Genomic DNA, 19255 nt, shown 5'->3' with positions numbered 1-19255 from the left:
CGGATAGAAAAGGGAAAGGTCTTTTTTTTGCTAGGAAAAAGAAAGTCAGTAAATCAAAAGAACTTAAAATCCATTTCTGCTGAATCCATTTTCTTTCACCATTGAGTTGAGCTGAAAAATCATTATTTGCACTGAGATTCTCCATTATACCAGCACAGCTCAAAATCATCGCTCCCTTCTGTAGAGGTTTTTATTTATTTTTTTCTAGTTATACAAGTTGCCCTAAAAACTGCTTCTGCTACAACTAGAACACTGCACATTTATTGGCCAAATAATCCTTCTCTTCACTGTTTTATATCATAGTGATTCCAGTTATTGGGCTCGAGGATCATCACCCTGTCAAAGAAGATCAATGTAGTTCGATGTATTTTTAAAAGCATTAAAAAGATACTTTCTTTATCCATGCAACGTGATTGCCCAACGCTGGCAATGCAGCTCACACAAGCTCTCCAGCCACACCCGGTGACTACATTTCGCTTTATTTTGCAGTCTCAGGGGTTTAGATACAATAACCACATTCCTAGCACTGCACAAATCACATTTCCAGTACTAGATCACACACACCCAAAATACGTCACAGTAAAGATTTCTGAAAGCAACATACAAAGGGATCAAGCCTTTAGCACAACGAGCTCTAACTACATCAATGTAGTTGCATTTTTCTCTAGAATATTGTGCTTTTTTCTAAAAACCATTACACTTTGAGAAACAACAGAATGAAATTAACAAAAGCATTTGCTATTGTCACCACCCAGCACATTCCATTGCAGTGGGCTGGGGCATCAGTTCCTGGCATCGCAAAGTCTCCTCGGGCAGAGGAGTTCACAGGCCTAAGGTAAAGCCATAAAACTTTCCAGAATTTTCACCTTAAGACAGCAAACTTCCCTCCGTATTCACTTAGTTTACATTTACAGACACAGTTTGCAGTCACCGTTTGGCGCTGGGATGCACAAACCAATGCGTGATCATCAACAAAGGCACACAGTGTATGCAATTTCACAGATTCGCAGTAGCAGTTCCTCCATATATTTCAGAGAAAGACCAGCTCTGTGTGTGGCTAATGCACACAGTTCTACACGCAGATGTAGAAGTTTTGCAATTTTAGCAATGTTGGAATATAAGAATTTTTTAGATGTTAACTATTAAAAATTGTTCCTCCCTTCAAAGAATGATGCAACAAAATCCATAGAATAAGTTTACATAATAACTCTAATAGGAGGTCTTTGCCACTTTTCATTTGCAGTTATGTTTGATTTATCAGTCTTCCTTTTTTAAAATTACACTTTGTGGTTGAATCTGAAACCAGAAATCCTGTTCCCACACATGCACCGACCTAGCACAAAAGGGAAAAAAAAAAAAAAAGGAAAAAAAACCACAACAAAATGCAGAAAGGAAATCTAATAATATCAGCACTAATATTGCCAACACTCACATTTTGGCTCCTGCTATTTTTATCTTTCTGTGACAGTGCTGTTCCAAGTCAGATTTTGCCTCCAACTGAGCATGCAGCAGGCAATTCCTCCTCCCCTTTGTCCTGCAGCTCTTGGGCTTCTAGAAAAAAAGGATTAGGGACAGCAAGGTGCCAAACCCAGCGACACCCCCAACGCTCTGCAAGCCAGTAGTGGTGACTGTGGAGGAGTCTGCAAGCAAGGGCAGTCCCTGGAAGGGCTCTCGCTCCTTCACCCAGCACCAGCCAAGAGCACAGGGAAATGCGGGTATGGCTGCAAGGCCTTCTCCTCCTCCTCCCCTGCCTGGCAGCTTTGATTCCTCCACGTGCTCTTCCTCTATGCAGTGGCTTGACACAAAATCCACCCCCCTTCCTCTTTGCTTTCTGGAGGACCTCAAACTGTCAGAAATGCACTGCTTTCTGCTCCATCATACAGAAAAAACGAGGTCCATGTCTATACAGGACAGCAACAATGACTCTCAAAAATACCTAAAGGGTGCATATTCTTGCTTTAAAAAAGATTTCCACCCCATTTTCTTTTAGACCTGGTCCCTTCTAATTGGTTTTTATGTTTCCTGCTGTTCTTGACAAAAAATCTCTTTCTGCAGTAGAGGAATTTATAATTACAAATGCAACATTCTGTGTGGAAATAACATTTGCAACACTAAACAATTCTTTTTCTTCAGCATAATTCACATTAACACTAGGTGCACTTACAATATTTATTCAGATTTTCATTTTTTAAATTATTGGATGAGGAAATACATAATATTAACACTCCAGCACAGTATACAAACATAGCAGTTTCCTACAACAGAGACTTCTGCCTTTGGACTACATGATAATGCACCACCACAAAGGAAAAGATAAAATTTCATCAGGAAAGGAAAAGGACATTTCTCAGCGAGAAAGGTCACTAGCACGAGCAGTTCTGCTGCGAAGGAGGTGGGTTGTCCGAGAGTCGCATGCTCCTTCCAGAAGTGCCCCTGGAAGGGTCTGATTCTATACTCTCCGACATCTTTTCACAGATTACATCCACGAGACGCTCAAACACCTGCCTTACATTGATGTTTTCTTTGGCACTAGCTTCAAAATAGTCAAAACCTGTGAGAAAAAGTGGGGGAAAAAAAAATCAATAGAGACTAATGATAATGGGAGATGGTTTTTAAAATATTAACCATTTTTTTCCAGGATTCACCTTAATGAAACAAGACACAAGATAATTCTTAAGCTCAGCTGATTCCCACAATCTCAGAATAGTAAGCAGAAATACTTGCATCAATAAGAGTGAAGGGGATACAGGGATCCCTACCATCGCTCTGGTAAACACATCTGCAGGTGACGATACAGATCTGAATAAACCCAGGACAAGGGAGTTGAACTCTCCCGCTTAGATCAGTGGGGATCCCCTGGGCAGCAGCTGCTGGTGACACACCACGAACTGGTCACGTATGGAGGGGCCTGTCTGTGCTCCACACCCCCGTGTGACAGGGCATGGCTCGCTCTATGAACCGGTTTTGCGGTCTGACAAGAGTGGACACCAGGGGGAGAAGCCAGGTCGTGGTTGTATTCCTTCTGCTGACCAACTTCTGCACTTGTGAGCAAAATGCTCCACGGCTTTGGTCTTGCTTTTTCCTGTTCTTTGTCTGTTTAGACAGAAAGCTCTTCAGGGTGATTAATCCTCGCACAGCACACGTCAGGACTGAGGACCCTTCCCAACAAGGGCCACTCACCACTGCTGAATTACAAATGCTGTTGTGTGCCTCCTACGGAGTAATTTCGGTGTCGCCAGCTCCTAGCTGCAGTGACGGGTACAGATTCTCAAACACTGACCCTTTCTGATTTAAAAAAACAACAACAACGAACAACCATCACAGCTGGAGTTATGTCAAGGTGGGGGTGGCACAGACAGCTATTCCTGCTGCCTCGTGTTGACACCCCGTGCTATGCAAGAACCAACCTTCTCACAGACAAGCCTGAACCCTGCCTCAGCCAGCAGAAACTCACTGAAATGTGAAGCATTTCTTTATCTTTCTAACCCCAGGGGCTTTAAAAGCCAACCATCACTTCCAGTGGCTGTTGCTTCTGTTTCTACCAGGTTATTACAGTGCCAACAGCGACAGCTCAAGCACCACAGCGAGTTTATTTTGCAATAAGGCACATTCTATTCTGCTTCATTTGGGGGATATTCTGCATCACACCGGTTTTCTTTGATTCTGCCACAAAGGAAGAGAAAGACAAGCTATCTTAACTGATTAGCCTGCCACTGCTGGTAGACTGAGTCACCTTGATGTGTGAGATAACGAATAGGTATCTACCAGTTCCTAACACTTTTTAAAAATCATGGGACAATGAGTGAAGTGACCGTGGAGATGTTTGCCTCATTACTAAACAATGATGGCCATCCTGCATCAGACCAGGGTTCTGTCTGCCCCACTTGCTGCCTTTGATGATGATTAAAAATGTGTATAAAAGGCACAAGAAATCAGAGAACTGAACTTAGATATTTGTCAGTCCAACATTGGTTTAGCTTCTGCTGTAGCTCAATCTGTTTTGGTTTAGTTCACGTTCAGGCCAATAACAATTTCTTAATCTGATTAGGAAATTATTTCAATGATGTTAATGTCACTATACAAACCTAAATAAACACGCTGAAGGATAACCTTTATGTGAATCATTATGACAAAGCTAGCCATTTAAAGCAGTTGATAGTCAATTAATGAGATTCCTCCCACCTAACACCCAAAGTCAGTCAGACGATGCTGTATACATTAGCAGAGTTAACGTAAGGAAAAACTGACTGATAAAACCAGATATATTTTTCAGTCCTTTTAAAAAGAGCATTTAGTATTTTGGGAGGCTATGGAAGAGGACTGGGACACTTTCCAAAGGCACGGTTACCTTTTGTTTTGCTCTGCACTGGGGTATGTTTCTCCAGAGTGAGCTGGACAAGCATGAGGACAGGCTGGGGGCAGAACTGGGGATACTTCAACAGAACAGCTTCCTACTGATGGAGTCAGTTGCTATGGCAACTCTGTGCATGTGTGCGTTTTGTAGTGTCCCCTATGTAACGGATTCAGATTCTAGATGCTAGATTTTTATTTAAACAAACAGAAAAATTTGGGGCGGGAGAAAATAAAACAACATTACAAGTCCAAATAGGAGTGGGAGTTCCTATACTCTCTCTTTGCTGTTACATTGTTCTGGACACACTTTCAACTACTAAGAGTGTAATTACTCTTGCAAAATATGTGGGCACACATGCATTCAAAACAGCTTTGAGTCTGCAAGCCAGGAACCACGTTTATTCAGATTCATATTTTGAAAAGCAAATTAAATTCTGACATGTAAAAAAGAGCCCACAACTGATATTGCAAACTAACCATATCTTTGTTTGCTAGTCCTACATGTAAAGGATTATTATTACAACAATAATAATGATGGGAAATTAGGGGGTTTAGTTTGATATTTGCTCTTTATTTATGATGGCAGTGCCTCAAGGGTCAAGTCATGACTAGAACCCCTTTTTGCTTAGCATACATAGAACACTTGAAGGCTCTAAACCTGCAGGCATTTGCAGACACGCTTATATTTCTTTGCACATGAAACATGAAAAAAGAATCTGACTGCTCTTAACTCTTTTGGAAGAGTAACCATCTTTTTGTTTATATCTCAGAGGTCCCTATCACAATACCATACCTCATACTCATCTATGAGCAGGGTTTCTGTACCTCCCCTTCATAAAAAACAAACCAACCAACACCAAAACAACAATAACAAACCCCCCAACTAATAAATACTCATTATGTAAGATTTAACCATGATCAGCAATGTGATCAAGGTCACACTTTAAACTACAGCAATGTATGCAGCATGTACTGGAACTCCAGTTCCCCCAGTTTTACAATACATTATGCACCCTCCAATTACTGCTTAAGAATTGATAACAATGTAGGATTTTATAAATTGGGGGTGATGGTGATTCCTTTGAGTCTGGGAAGAACCTCTACTCTTACAAGCTAAACAAATATTTACAGTGTGCCCACCGGAAGGGTCTCCACTGTTAACTGAATTAAATTTTAACAGGATCTACTTGCCACCATGAATTCTTTAAGAGAAGATGACAGTATAGTTAAATCTTAACACAGAAGCCCATATCAAAAAGATCATCTATGCTATAAAGTATAATAAAATAATATAAGTAATTGAGTAATTAGGATCAATTTATTTTGCTGTTCATTCTAAAATTTTCATTGCAATCCCAGCTTCTTCTCAATGGATCTGTTTTGCATTTTCTATCCCGCATCAGTAACATGTCATTTCCCTACCTGGATAGAGAAGCCTGGTACATTTTTTAAATCTGCTTTACTCAACTCTACAGTTCTGACATACAAAACTCTTTTTTCATTGTTTAGTTGCAAAAATAAAATTTCTTCTACAAAAATGAATGTTTGCATTCTGAAAATGACTATACAGCACTTAGAGACCTGGAGATAGAATTGTGTTTATGAAAACTTTTTCTCTTTTCATTCCACTGTGCTAATAATAGTTGTTTTTACATCTTTAGATATTAGCTTTACAGATACAGCAACACTACAAGGAGGTAGTATTCAGCAGTAAGCAAGTAAAACATGGACCTAGAATATATTACACTTCTCAGTTGTGATACCATTATTAAAGTATTACTGCTGTAAGGACTTTTTATCATACAAATTAAAAGTAACACTATAAAGAAGCAGAGGAAAAAGAGTAGAAAGAAAAGCTTTGACAGGTACCTAGCTGATCTGCCAGATTTTTGCCCTTCTCCACAGGAACAATTCTTTCATCCTCCATGTCACATTTGTTCCCAACCAGGATCACTTGTGCATTGTCCCAGGAGTAAGTCTTGATTTGTGTGGCCCTACAGCAGGTCAAAAAAAGATTGTTACGTTCCATCAGCTGTGCCAAAATACAATTATATATTATCTATGAGAACAAGTACCACTAATGACAACATCAACATCTCAAGACTGTGTGTTGGTTAAAAGACAAACGACCAAGCTTACACATCAAGCAAGAATGCAGACTTTATACTTTATAGCACCATTCTATTTTACTACTCTTTGATTTTGTGTGACTTGTTTCGACTTTGCAGTGTTTTAAAGTTCATGAGATCCAGACAGAAAGCTGAATCAAATAATTTTTGACGTCTAGGAACAAAAAAAGCATTCTTCTAAAACTTGTTTTCCTTCAGCTCTAATCTGTCCGAGGAACAACTACCAATTACACCTCTTAAGGATATTGTCCCTACAGAGAAAGTCATACAATAGACACGCACTTCATGCTAGATTTACAACTTCTTACAAAACACATAACAACAGTAATTCAGTGCAGACAGAAAAGATGTTCATTTGCTGTAGCGCTTTTGCTTCAGAGTTTTAGCAACACCGTAAGAAATTGTGTTTTGAGTGTCAAACAGATGGAAGCTTCAACTCATCTTTGCTTGAACAGGAAAACTGGTCCACAGAGACTGAAAATTGCACAGAAACACGGAAACAATTGCTGGAGAGAAACAGAAATTTACCAAATCAGGAAAATACAGGATCAAAGTAAGGCTCTGTGAGCTAATATTTGAACCCAGCAGGATTAAGTGATACCTAAGGCAGGAAACAGCAGATGCAATGACAGACAGAAAGTATCAGACAAATGATAACTTCAGTGACAGAGGGATCAAGTCATGGGAGCTTAAGGAGAAGGACTGGGATGAACTCAAGACCTCTAAAGCTCTCTGTAGCTCGTGTGCTGAAACTGGATTGGAGCTAGCTGTGGATCCCAACAGTCTGACCTTACATTTGGCCTCTTCATAGTTTTTCTATGACAAAACAGAAGATATTCCCCCCGCTATTTATCCTGGCAGTCCAGTCCTTTCCCACCATCCTCGGTGAGGTGTCACAGAGCCAGCAGCAGAACAGTGCTAGTTTGGTAGCATTCACTTTCATCCTTTTTTTTCGGACTGGCCCAACCTATTTTATCTTCTCCGAGTCAGCCCAATCTTTTAAGACTCCCTCCTTCCCAAAGGCTGCTCTGCCAGAAGCATACACTCCTTCCCTCCTCCCGTCCTTACTCACCTTTCCACGCTGTCCCTACTCGCCACCCCTCCATACAGGACACTACAGTTTCAGGCAAACCTGCCATTTCCCAGGAGAGCCAGGAGTCCCCTCAGATTTTTAATTCTGTGTAATGTGCTTGAACTCTCTTAACGATAAAGCACTTGATTCCTTCTCTTTTGAATTAGCAGCAGCCTCCAGATCTGATCTACTAACGATAATTTTTAATTAGTTTGAGTTGTTTACTTGCCTTTTCCATGGAAAGCAGCCAGTCATGTCACTCCATGGATATCTGTGAAAAAGGGGGTCATTTCACTGTGCAACTTGCCTTTAAGCAGCAGCCTGTTTGGATTGCACTGGAAAACATAAACCTAAACCAAGCCCGCCGCAGGAGGCCAGACCCATACTGCAACACAAAAAAATAAAGGCTTTGCACAGTGAAACTTTTCTAAATGTCCTCCTGGAAAGGCACTCACTCCAATCGCAGTTTCCACTTTCACCCTTTCGAGTGCCTCCACGTAGACAAGCCCTGTGAGAGCTAATTTGAGCCTGTGATGAGTTTATGCAGTACTCTGGGGTTTCTCAAGGCTCATCAGAGGAGGGGGTGACCTCAGAAATGAGCCAAAAGCCCGGGAAGAGGAAATCTTTCCAGACTCCCTCCATAAGCAATAGAGAGAAAGTAAGTCTCTCTAGGTTCAGTTTAAAACACCCATCACCAGGCTCCTCTTCTGACTCCCAGTCCTCTCTCTGGATTCATTTCAGCTCCCGGGGAGCATATGGGGACATAGTGACAAACCTTAACTATTTAAACGGAACTACTTAGAAAATTAAAAAGAAGGATCTCCCACAGAAACTCATTTTTCTCCATGTTTTGTACAAGTTAGTGGAAAACCTATCTTGCAGAACACTGACATTTACACTTATTAAGAATAAAATGTCTAAAAGAAACCCGATCCCCATACAAAAAGAAAGGCAGCACATTTCCAGGAGCTTTTGGAAAAGTAAATAAATAAAAAGGCTTGTGCAATTGGGGTGCTTCAACAACGGTCAGGGCAGTCCAATATATACACTGGGAAAAATACATTTCTGTGGCACAGTAACAATGCTGTGCCTTATTTGTGCTCAATTCCCCAAATTAACGATAAAGCATGGTTTTTATGCTTCACCCTGAGAAGAAAAATAGTCTTAGGTTCACAGTTACATGGATATATAAACAACCTAATTTGAAGATCAGCCTTAAAGATAAATAAAGCTAATGATTTGTGAACTCAGCTGTCACTCTAAATCTAAGTTAAATTTAACCAATTTTTTCTTCCCTTCTGTGAAATTGACTAGATAGTTCAAAGCAGAGCTTTCATAATATTTTCTTTTTACTTTAGAGTATCAATTGCTGAGTACATTCTAGTTTCAGTACAGTTTTAAATGAGGTATAAACCACTGATTTAGCTACGCACAAAACTATCAAGCCAATGTCAAATAGTAACTGTCAAAGAAGCCTACTAAATAAAAAAAATCTAGAAACTGAGCTGGAAGCCATGAAAGCTCACTTAACCCTTTCACTCACCCGATAGGAAAGAATTCTTATTATTCAAACAAAATAATTATTTTCAAATATGAGGAAAAGCCCATCTTTGCTTTTGCATATTTATGTTTGTTCTTTTAAAGTAACTTAACTGTACTCTTGCCACACTGCAGTAAGGAAAATCCCTCAGGCTTAATCTTTTAAAGACTTGTCACACAATCTGTTGTACCCTTCCCAATGAAGGAGCAAGACAGGTCATGTCCTAGACATTCCCAAACGTATTTAAATCGTGTATCTTACTCTCTCAGCTGCTTTAAGATAATTATAATTGAATGGGGTGATTCATGTGAATGAAGGAAAAATTGTACTTCAAATTCATACACTACCTGGAGAGTTTGTCTAAATACCTGACATACAGCCACAATCCTCCCCCTTCAGGAGAAAGAGTGCCTTTACTTGGTTTAGAAGAAGTGTTTCTGGATGGGCACAAAGCAAATCAGAATCCTCTTTAGGACATCCACCCATAAGAAGGGTGTGGCAACAAGATCACCCAAGGAAGAAATCCTACGGCAGACTGGAAGAGATATTCTTATTTCCCTTGTGGGCGGGTGAGGCCAGGTCAGGAGGCTGTTGAAACAGTCATATGCCAATGAGCCAGAGATGAAAGGTAAAGTGCACCGTACATACATGGAAGGAAGTTTTAAAGGGGATGTTGGGGCTTCACGAAACGGCTCAGAGAATAATAAAGCTAGTGAGCACAACCTCCTATGGCAATTTGCCAGAGGGAGGGTATAAGCTCTAAGATGCTGGAGAGGTCTAGATGGGAAAATGCTTCTCTCTGATGGAGAGCTGACTTTGCACAAGGCTACTTTCCCATAATTTCAGTGTAATGCTGAAAATTAATTTTGAGATCTAAGCACACCCCTGCAAGTTCAACAGAAGGTAAGGGTTTGCCATGGGCAAGAGCTTACTTGGAGTGTTAGGTCTCTGGCTCAGCTGTTTTTGGCTTGTTTTCTGTAGGGAACTCTGCAGGAAGAGACGGTACATGAGAACGCAGTGAGATGGGCTAAGACTCATGTTGACAGCCTGCTTACACAGCATCTTCAAAAACCTGAATCACTAGTGGCAGTAGGCAGGGCACCAGCAAGTAACAGGCTTTAGGACTGGAGAATGTTCTGCCTCCCATGTCTCACCTCCCAAACGTTCTGGGTCCAGCCCTCTCTTATGGACCTCTTGGGCACAGCAGGAAAGCTGTCCTATCCGCGTGTGATGGATGAGACAAGACAGGACTGAGTACCCGGGTATCAAGGGCATGCCATGACTTTACAGCCTGTGCAGCCTCCCGACTGCTGCCACTCCATCCTCTCACCAGGACCAAACAGAAGCACTGCAGGACCGCTAGGGCTCTGTTTTTATCATTAGGCGTGCTGCTGCCGTCTCACACTTGACCTGGAGAATGGACTAAGCTCATGGAGATCAAGGCTCTGAGCTAAAGGAGTTCAAGTAGTAAACACCTTAATTTTCCACGGAGAGTACACTTTCCCGACTAAAGACCAGAATCCAGTGTAATGTTTTTCTGAAGCATAACTGTATCACCCATCATGGTGACAAAAACCCCAAGATCCTACCTACTTGCTATGCTAGAAGATGGTAGAAGTTGATCTAACAGCACCAGACCAAAAGCTTTTTTGTTTCCATTTCTTGTCCCTTCAGAAGTTTAGAAGGACAGCAGTTCTGCAGACTGAGAAAAAAACATCTCTTGGCTGCATCGCCACTAGAGGACTCTGCTGGCACAGCGATGCTGGCTTTGCTACACACCTCTCCCGTGGACAAGCCTCTGAAAGGAAGGAAATGGGGTACCACAGACCGATTTTTATCTGACCCACTACATCATTTGGGTTCAGAATCTTAAAATCTGTTGGCAAGATTTCTGACATACGGAGCAAAAATAAACTGATAGTTCACCTCTGTCCTTTGGCTGACAAGGTGCTCTTAGCAAAGATATTCATGCAGCCCCCGTGGCACAGGAAGACATGAAGTCAAATACACAAAGCTGACCTTTCTTAAATCTTACTCTTGCACTATTGCCTTTGATGGAACAGGTTAGACCACTTCCAATGCAAAGCTTCAGGTTAAAATTCACTTGCATAAACTTGAAAATAGTAGCAGCTCAGGTGATTGAGATTTGGTATTTTTTGGCTAACAGGTAGATGGACTGTGTGGTCCTATGTACCTTGTTTCATCGGGGAACCAAGCTGAAAATATTTACAGTTTAGTGAAAGCTACTGCCCCAGCTCACATGCAGGCACTCCTATGGAAAATGCTCCTGTGCAGACACTTGCAGACACTTCATCTGGGCTTGGTAGAGGGTGTGCCATGTGGAGAAACCTGTTTTTGGCAAAACCTTTCTAGCAAGGAAAAAATGTATTCCTCTGTCACTAGTTGCTGAAGGACAGCTCAGGGAAGGCGTTGCAGTTCACTTTCTGCAGCATGGTGTCATGATACTGGAGATGGGGTGAAAGTGGAGACTGCATCTTTAGATGTGATGATCACAACCAACTGCTTCAAAGGACAGTGAGAACAAATAATGGGCAGCCTTGGAAGAAGGCCAAATTACTAGAAACAATAAACCATGTTGTTGCAGCTTTTGAGTTGCAACCTAGATCGGGGATATAGAACAGCTGTTGAACAAAAAGCCAGACCGAGCTGGGGTGCTAAAAGCCAGTGCCATAGCCATCATATGTCACATGCTCCCGGTAGGTCACTGAGATCACTGCAAATCAGTCTATCAGGCTTGAGAGAACACATTAACCACCGCATTTCCTTTCTTTGCACGTTGACCATACCCATCTGCAGTATACAGCAACAGGGTAACCAGCAGAAATAATTGCAGGACATTTGAGGGGAGCCACAGGGGTACTGCTGAGGATAAACGCAGCCTTTCCTCTGCCTCCCCATTCCCTGTATTTCCTACACAAAGCCTGGTGTCACTTTGAGAGGATTCCATGTCTGAACATGAGCTTCAGCAACAGTGTCCAACCTTCTGCTCATCTGTGCCGTGCCTGTGGACACTACCTCACAGCAGCAGCCCAGATGTTTTCACTCCAGACACTGTGCTGGATCCCTGCTGAGAAAACACGTCCCCTCAGCTACTACTGAGGGGGCTGCAGGCACTGCCCCGTGGCCACAGCAATGACATGTGCTCTGGCTCTTCTAGGAAGACCACTGCTCTTCTTGCTCTGTACGTGTACTTCTCTGGAAAGCAGGAGAGCAGGAAGGCAGTCTGGGCCACAGCTCTGCTTCCAAAAACAGATCAGCGTGGGGTGAGATGGGACACTTCTTTCCGAGGAAGAAGACAGGTGGCATGAGCTACAAGGGGACCCCCCAGGTGGGGAAGGGGAAATGCACACCAAAATGCTGGGGAGACGAGCCTGGGTACCAATGCAGCTTTGATACTACCACGGAGTTTTTTAAGTGACTGATCTGGTGCGTGCTTTATTGACTGTAAGCCAAATATATTTCCTGACCTTTTGTCACCGGGAAGTCCAGAAATTATTTTCTGGTGTTATTTGCATTTGTACTGAATTCACGGGGGAGACAGAAGAGCTTGTAACAGCTGAGAATCCATTTCATACCTAGTTTCAGGGCTCAGTCCCCACTGTTACCATTTAATAGGTAACTCCTCCTCCCCATCCCACCATTCCACACCGAGCACTACCTTACAGAGTCGTTCAGGTGCTTTCTGCAGTCAGTGGTAACACACAGGCCCCTTCCAAGGGGTGTGCTTGCTTTCTGTCCTACACCGCGCTCTTCCTCCTATTACAACTACAACTAATATAAACTTCACAAGTTTTAAATGGATAAAGTTAGGTTTTTAATCATCTCAATTTAGGCAAAGTGAATACTGTTTCATACACTTGCAGGCTCCAAAAAAATTAATCCCTTTTCAAGGCAGCTTGGAAAGATTTAGCATTATTAGATTCTAAATGAGATTTGTCTCAAACAACCACTGTTAAACTGGATTGTTTAGCAGCACAACCAGAAACTTCATAGGCCCAAATAATGCATTAAATGATTAGAACTTTTAAAAGCAACAACTGCTACAGTATGCTACTATATTTGAATTGTAACTTTTTCATTAATGTGAAGCTGTAGAAGTTTTTCTTAGGAGAGTTTAGAAAACAAATTATTTATCCCAGAGTTTAGATGAAGAGAAAGGAACATGGTGATGCAAAGCACTGTGGAGGTTAGGATGTCTAATGTTCTCAACAAAAAAACATGAGGAGAGAACTGGCCAAAACCCAACCCGATCCAACCACAACAACATTATTTCATACCAGTCCTGCACTGCATTGAAGGAGTCTTCACTGGTGATATCATACATGAGGACAAAGCCCATGGCTCCTCGGTAGTAGGCTGTAGTGATGGTCCTGTATCTTTCTTGTCCAGCTGTATCCTGGAACAGAAAGGAGTATTTAGGCTTTAAGACTTCAATTCTCAGAAACAGGAGTTGTAGTTAGGTCCTATATCTAAAATAAGGCAAACACTTCTTGTTATTATCCATTTTAAAATTCTCATTTACTCCCAACCAAAATGAACTCTACTTCAGCATTAATTGGGCTTTTGCATCAGCTATGATTTGTTAAATGCATTTTGACATGCGTACTATTAAAAAAACACCAAAGATGTCAACCCTTTAATTGCTCTTCTCTGCCTCAGCCTCAATGCAATAATAAAATGTTAGCAGAGTTCACTGGAAGCTGACACTTCAAAGCAGAGGCAATCAAAAACAGTCCAGGACTGTACCAGGCACAAGACATTTACGTGTTGCAATTTAGTTTCACAGTCAGGAAAACATCCTTGAGAGAGATGCTGCAAGTGACTCGGTTCTTACCTGAGGTTAGAGACAACAATTACAGACTTGATGCAATGAAAATTATTCTACAAAGTGAATTTAATGTGGAATATCCCAGTCACAATGTCTGAGGGGCACATACTAATTTGAGATTTACTAATCCTCTTCTGTTGGTTCAGCTTAATTTTTTTTATCTATAGAGTGCTGTAGAATACTTCTACCTGCAGCTGTCATTTCTATATTCAGCCTGGCAGCACAAAGGTGAAACTCTGGCATACGCAACAGAAGAATTTCAAAAGACTTGTGACAGCTGGAAAACATGTCAGCTACCATCTGCTAGATGCCAACAACATTTATTCCTCACATTTTGGGTGCCTGTTCTCAAACTGAGGAGTATTTCTACATCAGATCAGCAGTCCTGGAGCCAATCCATTCCCTCTGGACCTGCTTTCTGAACTCAGAATTCATGTGCTTGACGTACCTCTGTCGTTCAGGAGGTATCTATCATTTGAACAAATACATTTCATGCATCTTTTGGCAAATGGTAACTCTGTGAAATAGCTGCAAGGGAAGCAAAAGGCCTTACCTGCAAAGTGCGTTCAGCATAAGATGTTGACTGCTAGTTACCCTTATGGGTTAGCACTTCTGAAATGAATGGTCCTTTAGTCCTGCAAAACCCACACCTAAGAAAGCATTTACTGCCACTGCTTTAAAATGTGATTAAAGTTTCTCTTCTCTAGAGAAAAAGAACCTAAAGGACTTATTAATCATATAGCTAGTTGGAAGTGTGAAATAAATCCATGTAGAGCACTCTTGTGGGAGTATAGAGCCAGTTTCTGATCAGCCACAGCACATCACCACAACCCCAGAAAATATACAAGGTGCAGTGGGGTAAACTACTCTGCTTCAAAAGGCTCCTGTCTATCATTCCCATACATGCAGCTTTGTTTTTGCTGCATGAAAGAGACAGAGTTGACCCTTCCAGAACAGACGCTACCCAGTCTATGAAAGGGAAAAACATCAACGATCGCCTCTTGTTCTGCAACAGAGTATCACAGAGGTTCTCTGTAGGAGGAAAGCGCTTGTAAATAAGCTCCCTGCAGCTTGCTTAAAAGGCTCTGACTATTGCACTACCGTGAGACTACCCACAGGTGAATTTTCCAGTGGAGAGAGGTTATGCAGCAGGAATCTTGCTGTTTCTCCACCAATCCTCTGGAAAAAGAAGGAATTTTTTCCTTGAAACTTGTGCATTTATTTCAAGACAGGGTAGTCCACTGGCCGATCATAGCAAGGCAAGAGAAGTACCGGAATGAGGTGGCCTACACCTTGCAGCCCGAGGGACCATTCCTCCTCCTGCCATTGGTAAATACAGCACTCTCATATTCACTGACACTACATCCTCACTTAGCTGCGGAACAGCTAAACCAGCCACGCCAACTAGATCCTAATTATACTTCTTCAAGTGGGGAAGGTCTCAGCAGCACCAGTATTGTTCCATTTGTTTTAGCCCGATTTCCTAAGGACGTGACGCTTATTGAATCATCAGCTCCACACATGCACATGTATAGGCGCATTAGAACTCTACTAATTTTTGATCAAATTTGACCGAGGGAAAACGCTCTTACAGGTACGTTCTTACAAATGTCACAAAAATAGTTGGTAAGGTGAATAAGAAAGACCTTAAGCATACCTTAGCTGGGAAGAAAAGCTTAAGTGCAAGGCTAATCCTTTTCCAACACCAAACGATCCACAGGAGAGAGGCTTTCTTCATGCCTCATTAGGAGAAAGCCCTAAATCAGTATTAGCAACTTCTCAGATTCTGCAACCAACAAAAAGCAGCAAATCCATTGGAAGTCAGGCTTCTTCAGTTCTCATGCTTACAGTGTTACTGTTTTACACCTGCATTCCCAGGTTCTTCTGTATCCCAAATCTCATCTTTCATTTTCTGCTCTGTGCTTAACCAGTGCTCATTTTGGCTCAGGGCATGAGGCTGCGACCAGGCAGTAAGCAACTGCAAGACATATTGTCTAGCTGCATACAGAACACTTTGGAAATAAATTAAATTTGACAATGGCTCGGAACAAGGACTTGGCTCTGGAGGACAAACCTCCAGGCTGTCCTGGGAAGGAGCCCCAGCGGGACTCCCAGGGTGGCTTCCAAAACCTGTCCTGGTACCATCTCAGTGCCTTGGCTCAGTGAGGAACTGGACTCAGCCCAGAGTTCATCTGTGTCAAACTGTGCTATTGCCTGAATGCTCTGAAATTTACTAGTTCTGGTTTTCTGGTTTCAGTATTCTGCCTGCAAAGCCCCTGGGCAGGGGGGCGGTCCATGATTTATATGTTAGTGAGAGACAGGAACGTGGCTGCAGGAGGTACAGAGCTCCAAAGAGCTACATGCATTTGCTTAGTCATAATCCCTCTGGTGGACAATGCACTTACCTCTTTAAGAAGGTAATTTGCATATCCATTAGCATATACCTAGATGCCTGCCCTCTCAGGTTTTCAAAGGGAGTGCATGTGGGGGAAACATATCCTGTATTTCCCAGTATGTAAAGTTTATTCATACCCTTGCCCAGGTAGCCATGTGGTACAATGCAGCGATGTGATTCATCTGCGTCACTGATGGATTCCTTGCTCTATTTTACTGTACAGGTACAGAGCATGCCATCTCCCCTTAAACGCATTTCCCCAAAATCCATTTGAATCTCTGTCATACCACCCTGAAGTGATTTTTTTCCTGAGGTTATGTTAGCTTCTTAGCTATAAACTGGCTTAACTTTCTTGACTCAGAGCATGTTTTATGCTAGCTACAGCGAACACCCCCCAGATACTTCAACATAAATAAAATAAAACAGGTTGGAAAATCTGAGCTCAGTTTCCCCAGCATTTACAGTAGCTGTCCTTACAGCAGTTTAAAACACCACAAACCTTAGGTAATTAGGCATTTCAGGTTTTTATGTGCAAGACATTTATCTAATGAAGAAAATAACCGAGGCAGATTGCTTCCACCCCACCTCCCCCCCCCAAGTTGTTTGCAAGATTTCCAGGTAGACCACAGACTCATTAGAAGACAAGTAGATGAGGCACTGGCAGGGATCAGCAGAAACCCAGTGTAGCTCTAATTAACAGTCTAGCCAAATGCGTAGGAAGAATAGCCTGAGCCTTCAGCATCCAGAAGCCTGTTTGGCTGTCCCTGATGAGGAATCAGAAAGCCTGGTTGTAACCAAGCACGGAAGGGTCTCTTCTCTGTGGGGTATATTTATGCTAATGTGCTAACAGCTCTGTTCTTTTGTAGCTTATGTATGCACCTGTCCTTGATACAAAAAATTAACACACACCCCCCCCAGGACCATTAGTTGATAGCCTGAAACAAAAATCTGAAGGTTTTGCATTAATGAGCAATCAAAATTCAGTGTTTTATCAGAGAAGGAAAAGACCTAAATACATTTGCATTTTGTGCAGATGCCCTCTACTCACAAGATCCATCACATAAACATTCACGACAGGAGCACAACCAGCTTTTCTTAAATTTACTTGGCTGTCTCAGCAGAAAAGCAAGGTACTCACACGGTTTTTTTAAGTTTTAAATCACAACAGCTCTTTGCTGCAGGTCTGAAAAATCAGAATCCCTGATTCTCGAACCATTGTTCTTCTAGTGAAGCTTTCCAGCCTCAAGTTCTTTGTTCCACATAAAATGTCACTAAAACTTCTTATCTGTACTGGATTTAATCCACTCAGCACCATGACTGTTCTAGCAGTGTATGTAACAAACAGCCTCGAAAGAAATAAACCTTTCAACTTTTTAAAAGGATTATGGTTTGATTTTGGTTTTTCTTTTTTTAAAAGAATAACATGTAAGAGTCACCTGTTGTCCAGCTGCTTGGCAACAATTACAAGACGCATGTACTTAGCATTGTCCTTGCTTCGGCTGCTCAGAGTCAGAACAGAGGTTACGTCAACCCCAATATCCTGCACCAGCCACAGCTTCGGGGCTTCATCAGCTGTGGTAGCTTCATCACCTCTTCTTCCCTGCTGTTCAGTGTCACATCGTGACACCTACGCTATAGCTTTCTGCACCTTGTTTGGAGTTTGGTCAGCCTCGGAGACAGGATAATCGACTTCACAGCCCCATGGTTATAGGGGCAGCAAGTTGTTAAGACATCAAAGCGTCAGGGAACATCTGACCCCCTGCAAATGCAGCTCAGTTCTCAGCAGGACTGGCCACCTCAGCTCCTATTCTCTACACGACAGAGAACCTGAACAAACAACAAATAAAGGCACATCCTGAAGGCAAAGGGCTGTTTGTCCTGCTACAGGCCAATCCAGAGCTCAGTAATACTCAACTCCTTTACCTCCAAGACCTGTTTACTTCCCCATCTGCAAGGATGAGGAAACATTCATGTTGGCATGGAGCTATACTGGTGCCTCTGTTGTGAACAGTGAGAGTGACATTCTGCCATCCATAACCTCTGTCCCACCCCGCTGTCCTCCCACCTCCAGGCAGATCTCCCAAAACTGTTCATGCAACCTTTGCTGCTGCCCTGTTGCGCCCTCCTTGCTGGACCTAACCAACTTCTCAAAGCAGCATTTCCTTACCTTTCTGGACTGTTGTAATACGAAATGTCACATTTCTCATGACCTCTGGCAATTCTAGTTGTTTTGGTCAATATTATTGATGTCTGCTGTGAGACGGCTGCTATGTTCCCATCCCACTACTCTCATGTCAGGACGTGCATTTCAGACTGCATGCTCTCCGGGGCTGAGACTTTCTTAGCCGTGTGTCTGCCCAGTGTTCAGTGCAGAGCGCACAGGTTTCCTTTGCAAGTAAGTGAAGAGAGTGACCTGGGGCAGACTAGTATGTGCCATTAATAAGAGAATGCTAATGTTGAGCTTACTGTTCTTGCTGGCAGCTAGAAATAGCAACAAACAGGCAAGCAAGATGAGTCACTGGTTAAGACATGGAAAAGATGTGATGTCATGAAAAGCCTGTGAAGTTTCAATTGCTGCCAGGAGCAAAAAAACACCTGGTTCGTTCACAGCTCAGCTCTGATTAAAATGCTCCAGTTCAACAGATCCTATTAAGAATGCTTTTTTCCTCTCTCATTATTGAGTGCTCCTATTACCCAAGAGTCACTGGAACCTACTCAAGACACATTTAGATACCTGGAGAGCCAGTTTCATTTCAGCAATATTAGCAACATGCAGCAAAACATTTCTGTTGGGGGAAAAAAAGAAAAAAACAACTGTCTTTTTTGATAAAAGGCTCTATCCTTGCAAAGTGTATTTTAAACATTTCCCCACTATGGCTATCTTCACTTCAACTCTTTAGAGGTAGTAAAACCAGAA

At 42.2% G+C, this 19255-nt stretch overlaps 1 protein-coding gene across 5 annotated transcripts in view; it reads right to left on the bottom strand.

The window, feature by feature from the left end:
* Positions 1 to 448: 448 nt before the first annotated feature.
* The window catches only part of RAB3B (RAB3B, member RAS oncogene family), a 57854-nt gene continuing 39047 nt past the window's right edge, over positions 449 to 19255 (bottom strand). For all 5 annotated transcript variants that reach the window (XM_037403705.1, XM_037403704.1, XM_037403707.1 and 2 more), the window contains 3 exons: positions 13393 to 13511; positions 6223 to 6347; positions 449 to 2551 (listed from right to left, as the gene is read on the bottom strand). In XM_037403705.1, the coding sequence (XP_037259602.1) occupies positions 2364 to 2551; positions 6223 to 6347; positions 13393 to 13511 (432 nt within the window). In that variant the 3' untranslated portion in view covers positions 449 to 2363. The remainder of the gene's footprint in view (positions 2552 to 6222; positions 6348 to 13392; positions 13512 to 19255) is intronic.

The sequence above is a fragment of the Falco rusticolus genome, chromosome 11, assembly GCF_015220075.1.
Source record: "Falco rusticolus isolate bFalRus1 chromosome 11, bFalRus1.pri, whole genome shotgun sequence".
NCBI lineage: Eukaryota > Metazoa > Chordata > Aves > Falconiformes > Falconidae > Falco > Falco rusticolus.
This window is presented reverse-complemented; position numbering and strand designations above follow the sequence as displayed.